This window comes from Manihot esculenta, chromosome 12 (genome assembly GCF_001659605.2).
Source record: "Manihot esculenta cultivar AM560-2 chromosome 12, M.esculenta_v8, whole genome shotgun sequence".
NCBI classification, from domain to species: Eukaryota; Viridiplantae; Streptophyta; class Magnoliopsida; order Malpighiales; family Euphorbiaceae; genus Manihot; species Manihot esculenta.
This window is the reverse complement of record NC_035172.2, coordinates 32,002,653-32,012,484: the sequence shown is the minus strand read 5'-3', so window position 1 is coordinate 32,012,484 and position 9,832 is coordinate 32,002,653. Positions and strand designations below refer to the sequence as shown.

The following is a 9,832-nucleotide window of genomic DNA, read 5'->3' as shown; positions in this document are numbered from 1 at the left end:
AGCTTAAAACTCAAGAAAAATGGTGGGGATTTGGAGGAAGAACACTAGGTTTGCAAAGGGAAAGTCGGAAGCTTGTTGTGGCCGAAAATGGGAGAAAGCTCGCCCATTTCGGCTAAGTGCCCCTTATATAGTGGCTGGCCAGGCCACGTTCGGGGGCCGAATGTGCCTCCGCATCCATGCAAATGTTCGGCGGCCGAACTTGACTTTCGGCGGCCGAACCTGAACTTCCCTAACTCATGCTTTCGGGGGCCTAACGTGCCTCCAAAACGCATGCATGTTCGGCGGCCGAACCTGGGTTTTCCTCCAATGCTATTTTCATGCAAAAACTCATTTAGTTTCATACTTTAAAACATTAAAATTCATGAAAACATTTTAGAAAACATTTTATAAAACATGTCTTTACCCTTCTAGAAGTTCCCGACATCCGAAATTCCACCGGACGATAGGAATTCCGATACCGGAGTCTAGCCGGGTATTACAGAATGGATCCAATTAGCTTTTTCTACCAAACCATTGCAAGTTCTGGACTCAGATTTGCCCCTACTCATGGATACTCTTGCCATGACGGTCACTCTACAAACCTAGAACTTCATTGAGAATGTATGATCACAATTCTTGAGATTGGATTATCATGCATTGTAGGCTCTCCTGATAGCCGCATCAGCATAAGACATGCTCTACACAAGCTCCAAGCTAGTTGTGGCGATGATGGTGCTAAGTGTTTTTTGTTAGTTATTTTTTTCCCAATGATTTTGGTAAAAGGTTTTAAATTTTTATTGGTAAATTTACATTAATGAATCTGCTTTAAAGTTGTCCACAAATAAGAGGAGGATAAATTTGAGTTTTAAAAGTTTTCTCTCATTTAACTAATATTATAATGAAAAATCTGCATAAAATTAGATGGAAGGACTAAATTGTTAACAGAGTTAAAGATCAAGGACGTTTTAATAGGTTTCTAAAAATATAAGGATTGACTTGTAAATAATGATAATATCCAAGGATTAAATTATAAATTTTTCTAAAATATAATATATTTATGGGAAAAAATCAATAGAAAAAAAGAATTGATGTAGTTCAATATTAAAATATATTAAATTGGGATCTCAATAACCAAAATCACGTCAACTATTCAAATATCTTATACCTCTGAATAAAGTAGTAGAATCCTAATTACAATAAGAAATTATCGGTATCAAAATTTTATCTTTATCTGATAAAATTTCATATTCTATCTTATTTAGGATCCATATCATATCCAAACTCTATATAATATACTATATAAAGAATCGACAACTTCCATAATCAGGTAAACTATTCTCTCCAAGAGTCAATTCCATAATTCACTCATTACATATACCGATTTAAGGTTGCCAAGTCAACCCATCTGGTATTGCCAAGTCAACCCATCTGGTATTCTCTCTGATTTTGTAGGTTCATATCCGAATTATGATATAAACAATACTGTTGGTGCCATCTGTGGGAGCCAATACAAAAAGTTACATATCTTCCTCACACTTTTTATTATTATTATTTAAAGGGAATTGTGATCTAACAATTAGAAATTTAGTTTTCTGCGATGGATAATTTTCGTCGGCAAAGGGTGGTTTTTTTCATCGCAAAAAACTTATGTGATAGATTTGCGACGAAATTAATCATGTGCTTGATACTCTCGTTACAAACTTTTTGCGATCGAATTTGTGTTAGCGACAGACTTTGTGATGATATTACTAAATCAGCAACGAAATTTCGTCATCGCTAAATGACATGCATTGTTACTTTATGAGATTTTTAATTGTTTAAAAAAAAGAGAGAAAGAAAGAAAAACTATTAATTATCTTATTGCAAGATGGTGATGTTACACACATCAACTAAATAATCTTAACAACTAACGGTAAACAATAATTACTTTTCACTTTTGTATTTATTTTATACCTCTATTTAGACTTTACATTAATTTTAGAACCGCATATCATTATGAGTCATCTCATGTAAATTTAATTTTTATACTTTTATATCTTGTATAATAATTAGTTTTGCAGGTAAATTTAATTTTTATACTTTTATATCTTGTATAATAATTAGTTTTGCAAGTGAATTTTAACAATAATCCAAATCAAGTTAACTATTTAACTATTTTATAACTCCGAATAAAGGGTAGAATTAAAATATTATTCTTATCTGATATCATTTCATATTTTATTTTATTTAAAATTTTATATCATATCTTATCTAAAATTTCATATCATATCTAAACTCTATCTAATACATTATATGCGGAGTTGATAACTTCTATATTCACGTAAATTATTTTCTTTAACGGTCAATTTCATAATTTATTTATTAAATATACTGATTTAAATATTAAAAAATTGTTAAATTAATTCATCTGATTTTTATATTCAAAAAATTATGATGTAAATAAAATCATGAATTAATTTAAGTAGAGAATTAAATGGAGAGAATCCTCCCTCTAAAAATCTGGAGAGAATTGCCGATGTTTTTTTTTGTATTTGTTTGTTGCTCACTATTATTTATTAACTTCACCCCGTTAACGGCTGCACCATTTAAAATACTATAGTACTCACTAATTGTATACTTGATTGGCCAATTATATTTAGACACGTGTAACCAATTTGGACTACTAATTGTTCACATAAGTTCTTCTAAACCGGATTAGTCCAGAACAAAAACAGCCTTACTTAACCTTTTTCAGAGGTCAATCAGAGTTAAAAAAAAAAATTACTTTTTTTAAAAAAATAATAATCCTCTACACGAGGCATGACGTGGGAAAGTTTGACTGATGAGCTTGCACTTTCAAACGTTAATTTAATTTAATTTAATTTTCAATCCCAAATTCAAGCCGCTAACCCCAAATGCCAATTCCCAAAAACGACAGCGCTTAGCCTGCCCCCTGGACCCCCTCTCTTTGTCAAGATTCTGAACGAGTCGCCAGCTCAGTCTTGAAGTCTTCACTATTTCATTCCATAGTGACAAACGACGACTCGGTGGCTCGGTCCCTTTCCCTTCGTTTGAAAGAAAAAGATAATATAAAAGGAAGGTACAGAAAGAGAAAGTGAGGGAACTGCGAGAATAAAGCAAAAAGGAAAATTTTAGTGGAAGGATTTCCACTACCCAATACTCTACCAGATCGCTGAATTTAGGGTTTTATACTCCTAAGTTGGTGATCGGACTCCGGTGATGGCGAGCCCGGTCTCTCCTAATACTGTTAGAGCTTTATCGATAACGCCTGGTGCCAGGATTTTGAAAACCCCACTCAGTGATGAGACGATCTGGAAGCGGCTCAAAGAGGCAGGTTTTGATGAGGATTCTATTAAAAGAAGAGACAAGGCTGCTCTTATAGCGTATATCGCGAAACTTGAATCTGAGGTTTGTTTTTCTTCGTTTGAAACGTTCTTTAATCATGGAAATTTAGATGCTGCTTTCAGTTTCATTGTCTACTACTAGCATTTTGGATTCCTATTTTCTTTTCCCAAGATTTTTTTCGCTGTTTGTATGATTAAAACGAGAAATGAAAAAAAAAAAAACCATAATTTTTGTATTTTAAAAATTTGGATTCCAAAATTTGAAATTTGGATGTTGAAGATTGAACATTGAATCCTGTTCAATTGTTCAGTTCAGTTCTTAGGTATTTCAAATTGAAAAATAAAAATGAGACAGTTCATAAGGTGGAAAATCTTGTTTTCTTTCCTAGTGTAACTAAATGAAGGGTAGGAAAGACCCCTTGTTATCGAAAGAATCTAAAGAAGGGAGCTGGCTGAGTAGCTTATTGGTAATTTTGTGTAAGAATTATTGCTGCTAGTTGTGTGGCATTAAAATTAGTTCATGTATCTCTTCCATTTCTTGCACTTTGATCCATCAAAACCATTTCTCTTACAAATTTTGAACTTAAACTGGTTATGGGAGAAGAGTGGCATAAGTTGCTAACTTGTGGTTCTGAGAATTTCACAAGTATGTTACAGTGATTTTAATAGTCATGCATGACAATTGGATTGTGCATCAGTTGTAACTAAGTGTATCGATTATGATCAGCCAAAGAACTGGCTTTAAGAATAGACTAACTGACTAACCATGTGAAGAATGTTTGTAATGGTTAGAGAAGTAAAGGGCATTCTTGTTCATAATTGTTCCATATTAATAGATTTGGCACTATATATATATGTGTACACACACTTATTGCTCATTTGTGATAGCAATACTGGATCAAGCAGAATTATAAAAGTCACCACGTGAAAAATTATTCATCTGGAGAAATTTTCATGCTGGTTTTGAAGTCATGCTATACATTTTATCATTTTATTCTGGAGTTACATCTGATTCTAGGCCTTGCATTGACTTCCTTTGAGGTTAATGAGAATTTGAAAAGTAGAATGAGCAGAGCAGATCTTATTGTCATGTGGCCAGTTATAGTAAAATGTCATTGTCAGTCAATATGCTGTGTTTGATTTTTCGTTGTGTGTAATCCTTGCTTTAATTGAGTTTTAATTTATTGCAAGCTTGTGACAAATGGTTTAATGAAAAGGTGAATTAAATGTTCCCTTTTCTGGTAGGCTTCATTATGCAGTAGAGACTTAAATTCTCGCAAGATTCTAGCTAGATTTGGCAAAAATATTCTTGCTTCATTGTGTATCTAAAGGGTGTGACTTAATGTAGATCTTTGACCTTCAACACCACATGGGCCTCCTCATATTGGAAAGAAAGGAGTTTGCTTCAAAATATGAGCAAATCAAAGCCTCTGCTGAAGCAGCTGAACTAAAGCAAAAGCATGATCAAGCTGTACACTTGTTAGCTTTGGCTGAAGCAAGGAAACGAGAAGAAAGTTTGAAGAAGTCTTTGGGAGTTGAAAAAGAATGTTTAAAAAGTGTAAGAATTTCATCAGGTTCTTCTTTGTTCTTTTGCCATAACTATCATTATCATATGATTCTCATTGCTTTCTGATGGATTTTTTAGATTGAGAAGGCCTTGCATGAGATGCGTGCTGAATCTGCTGAGAGCAAGGTTGCTGCTGATTGTAAGTTGGCTGATGCACGCAGTATGGTTGAAGATGCACAGAACAAATATATGGATGCTGAGGCAAAAATGCGAGCTGCTGAAGCTTTACAAGCAGAAGCTAACCAACATCGTCGAGCTGCAGAAAGAAAGCTCCAGGAAGTTGAAGCACGTGAAGATGATCTCCGCAGGCGTATCAACACTTTCAAGGCTGAGTATGTATTTTATTTATTCTTTTACTGTCTAAACTATAGTCAATGAAATTTGAATGAAGCACACAGATAGGCTTTGGTGCCCTTCAGTTCCCTGGCTTATTTATTTTTCTCACTCATTGAAAGTGATAAAGTCTAGTGGAAATTAGATTTAGAGATTATTTTGATTTAATTCTTAATTATGAAATTAAGATATTTCTTGTAAATTTTCTAATCATCAAGTTTAGAGTTTTAGTGCAATTTAGATATTTTTTTCTTTTAATTGAGAATGGGAATACATAAACTGCTTTTAATCATATAAAATTGCAATGACCTTGCCCATTTTATATTATGCAAAATGATTTGAACAGGCTCGTTCATACATTTATCCAGGTTAAACCCCGAGTCATGCATGATATGTCATATAAAATGGCAATATGCCACAGGTTTCTTTTGGTCTTTCAGTTAGGTTCTTTAAGTAAGGTTGTTACTTTGTGTTCTCTTCATGTCTTAGTTGTGATGCAAAAGAGAAGGAGATTGTTCTTGAGAGACAATCTTTGAGTGAGAGACGGAAAGTTCTGCAGCAGGAACATGAAAGATTACTTGATGGACAAGCTTTGCTGAATCAGAGGGAAGAATATGTTGCCAACAAATCTCAAGATTTAGATCGTCTGGAAAAGGAGTTGCAGGCCTCTAAAACAGGGATTGAAAAGGAACTTAGAGACTTGAATGACAAGAAATCCAACTTGGAGCTGACTCTGGCTTCTTTATCTCAAAGAGAAGCAGTTAATATTTTTTCTTTAACTTTTTACACATGAATGTGAATTACTATCATATTAACTTGTTAGTTGTTCCCAAGTTTCTTGAAAAAATATAGTTATTTTGGTCGTCTTTTGGGTGCATGTAGGCTGTTATTGAGAGGGAAGCTCTAATAAGCAAGAGAGAGCAACAGTTACTTGTTTCACAAGAAAAACTGGCAAGCAGGGAATCTGTAAGTTATCCTATCTTAATCTCCATTTTTTTTGGAGTAAATATATTTTCTGCAGTAAACTATGGTATTTAATACCATTGTGAATGCTTATGCCTCTTTTATTATTTTTGTTTCAATATGAAATTGTAAGTGGACAATGCAGGTTGAAATTCAGAAGGTTATTGCCGATCATGAGACTATTCTGAAAACAAGGAAGTCAGTATTTGAAGCTGAGTTGGAGATGAACCGTAAATTGGTGGAAGATGAAATTGAGGCCAAGCGACGAGCTTGGGAATTGCGGGAGTTGGATCTTAGACGACGGGAGGACATGTTGAATGAAAGGGAACATGAATTAGAGGTTAAGTCAAGGATGTTGGCTGAAGAGGAGAAAGATGTGGCCGAGAAGATGAATTTTCTTGATGAAAAAGAAAGAGGCCTTAATGCTGCTGAGAGGGACAGTGAGTTGCGGAGCGCACTTCTACAGCAAGAAAAAGAAGATATTAACAAAATAAAGTTAGAGCTCCAGGAGTCTTTGAATTCCTTGGAAGACAAAAAGAATCAAGTTGATTGTGCAAAGGAGAAAGTTGAGACTATGAAGTGTGAAACAAATGAGCTCTCAGTTTTGGTGATGAAACTTAAAGAAGAGGTTGATATGGTCAGGGCCCAAAAGTTGGAACTCATGGCTGAAGAAGACAGATTGAAGGTTGAAAAAGCTAAGTTTGAAACTGAATGGGAGCTGATTGATGAAAAAAGGGAAGAACTTCGCATGGAAGCTGAGCGTATAGTTGAGGAGAGACAAGCTGTTAGTCGGTTACTCAAGGATGAGCGTGAGAGCCTAAGACTAGAGAAGGAAAGAATTCGGGAACAACATACACGTGATGTTGAGTCTCTTAACCATGAGCGGGAGGAATTCATGAACAAGATGGTGTATGAGCATTCTGAGTGGTTCAACAAAATTCAGAAGGAACATTCAGATTTCTTATTGGGTATTGAGATGCAGAAAAGAGAGCTGGAGAACAGCATAGAGAAAAGGCGTGAAGAGATAGAAGATTATTTAAGGGATCAAGAGAAAGCCTTTGAGATAGAAAAGAAAAATGAACTTGAACATGTTAGTTATCTTAGGGAGAAAGCAGCAAAAGAGTTGGAGCAGGTTGCTTTAGAAATGAAGAAGCTTGAGTCTGAAAGAACAGAAATAAATTTGGATCGTGAGCAAAGAGACAAGGAATGGGCTGTGCTGAATAAATACATTGAGGAACTTAAGGATCAAACTCAGAAATTAGAAAAACAGAGGGAATTATTACGAACAGAAAGAGAGGAGATTTGTGCTCAGGTTGAACACCTGAAAAAATTGGAAGATTTGAAGCTTATGCTGGATAACATGGAAGTCGCCAAGATACAGCAGTCAAACATGGAGTCTAGCCTGCAGAAAATCTCTGCAGTAAGACATTTGAGAAATCACTCCTCTGTAAAAGATGCTGGTCTGGTTTCACATGAAAGGGAAGATGTTACTAACAATGGAAATAGACTTGATTCTCCATCTATGCAAAAATCAGTTGTTGATTCATCCCCTAACTCTGCCCGTTTCTCTTGGATTAAACGTTGTACTGAAATGATATTCAAAAGTTCTCCTGAGAAGCCCCTGTTGAGGAGTGAAGAAAAGTCTCTGATATCCAATGATGCTGCATTTTTGGCTTCTGCTGGCAAATTGGATTCTTCCAACAGTTATCATGGGGAAAAGTTCAATTCAGAAGAGAGTTCTGGCAAAAGACAATCTATGATATATGCTTTTGGTGAACCAAAGGTGATATCTGAACCCCCTGAAGATGAAATTGCCAAGGGAAAATGTGAAAAAGAATCTGAAACAAAGAAAGATGCTAATGAAGACATTGATCCCTCATTTTCTGAACAAGCAATTCATGCTGGAAGGAAAAGGAGGAGTGAGAAGTCTTCTTTGTACGTTACTACTGATCCTCAGCCAGAGCAAAGACAGAACAATAAGAGGAGGCGGCAACAAAAAGGTGCTGCTGTGAATTTATCTAAAGATGCCAAAAACCCCTGGTACAGTTTATGTCTTGGAAATTAAATACTTTGCTCAGATAATTTGCTGGTTTTGATTACTATAGTCAATAATGCTTCTTGTTCAAAACAATTTTTAATCTATTTTCTATTGTCAGTGTGACTTCAACCAAGATCAATGCAACAGAAGAAGATAAACATTCAACTGAAGAAGGTGCTGAAGATGATGTTGAAGTAATTGCAGAAAGAATCATCAAAATTTCAGAAGTAACTTCTGAAGTGACATGTGATTATGGTGATGTTCATGATGGAGGAAGAAATGGTCATTCCAATCAGAAAGGTGTGGAGCATAGTGCAGTGCCATGTGAATTTGAGGTATCAGTAATTTTAAAAGATCAAATGGGACATGTTGGGCATGGTACTGGCCAACATCAGGTAACTGTTAAATCTGCTCTTATATGATTTTATTGCATGAGAATATGCAGCAGTAAGGGATGCCTGCTTTTTCACATTTTATGATTTCTTTGTGGGTTATGATTTTTTATTAATGTCCTGATTGTTAGCTATTTTTAACATGCACTTGTGGAAAAGAGCTTTATGTTTCCATTATTGTCAATTAAATTTCCTATGTTGCTATTTATTTGCATATCCTTCAGTTCATTCCTTTTGATGTCCTAGATATGTTTGCACTTTTATTTTGCTAGTCTGGTGAAGATGAAGATGCATCCAAAACCAGTGATCTCCGGGTTGACATTTCTGATGTTGCCAGATCTGATAATAGTGAGAAGTTTGCTGAAGATGTTGGAAGGAGGACAAGATCAAAACAGAAGCTGTAAAACTGTAGCTGTTGCCATGTTTTGCTGTGCTTATGACCAGGCAAGCGTACAAGTATATTTGAACTTATTATTTTGGTCACTCCAATCGATGATAAGAATGCAACATCAAGTCAAGCAGCTTACTAAATTTTTTCCCGTCTGCTGTAGTACATAGTGCTAGGAGTAGTAATTATAGTCGGTTGATTGATAACTTTTTCCAGTTGACTTGTCTTGTGGTGTCTCCATATGTGTGATTTGATCATCTCAAAGCGAGTGAAGAAATTTGTAAATGTATGTCCATTTTATGGGGTTTCATGGGGTAGTTAATTTTTTTAGTGTCCTTGAGTAGGAGGTTTGGAAACTTATGTACAGGCAATTGTGCATCCTTGCCTGGCCTATGGATTGTGTGTGGTGGTTACTCTATTAAAGGTTACTCTTTTGCATTGTTAGATCCAGATATCCTTATCTGGTGGTGGGAACTTTTCATGGAGAAGTGTTGAAATGAGGTGAAATTTTTATTGCTCAATAGCAATTGAAAGCAGGTGTGTTTCCTGTTATATTTGACATCAGTGGACATTTTTGTGCATTTTAAATTTGGCATTGGTCTTATACATTTCACATGTTTAAAACTAGTTTCTACATTAGGTTAATGTTCAAGAGCTCTCTCCCCCTTTTTTTTGTGTTCTTTTTGGCATATAAAAAAGCAGGAGATTGTAAAGTTGAGACTCGAACTTTACTAGGTGAATAATATGCTTTCAGTTGCTAGAAACAGGGTGCTTAAGAGCTATATTTAAAAAAATTAGCCAAATTATTGAAGTCAATTAAGACTAATC

General features: G+C 35.1%; 1 protein-coding gene across 2 annotated transcripts; it reads left to right on the top strand.

Annotated features, from left to right (window-relative positions):
* Positions 1-2,984: 2,984 nt before the first annotated feature.
* Positions 2,985-9,563, top strand: LOC110627485 (protein CROWDED NUCLEI 4). Of its 2 annotated transcripts, none has more exons than XM_021773818.2 (8): positions 2,985-3,387; positions 4,672-4,881; positions 4,969-5,222; positions 5,713-5,983; positions 6,106-6,189; positions 6,332-8,226; positions 8,343-8,619; positions 8,863-9,563. In XM_021773818.2, the coding sequence occupies exons 1-8, from the start codon at positions 3,199-3,201 to the stop codon at positions 9,172-9,174; spliced, it is 3,492 nt and encodes a 1,163-aa protein (XP_021629510.1). In that variant the 5' UTR covers positions 2,985-3,198; the 3' UTR covers positions 9,175-9,563. The 2 variants fall into 2 exon arrangements, with proteins under 2 accessions (XP_021629510.1, XP_021629511.1); XM_021773819.2 differs by having other exon boundaries at positions 8,889-9,020.
* The last annotated feature ends 269 nt before the right edge of the window (positions 9,564-9,832 follow it).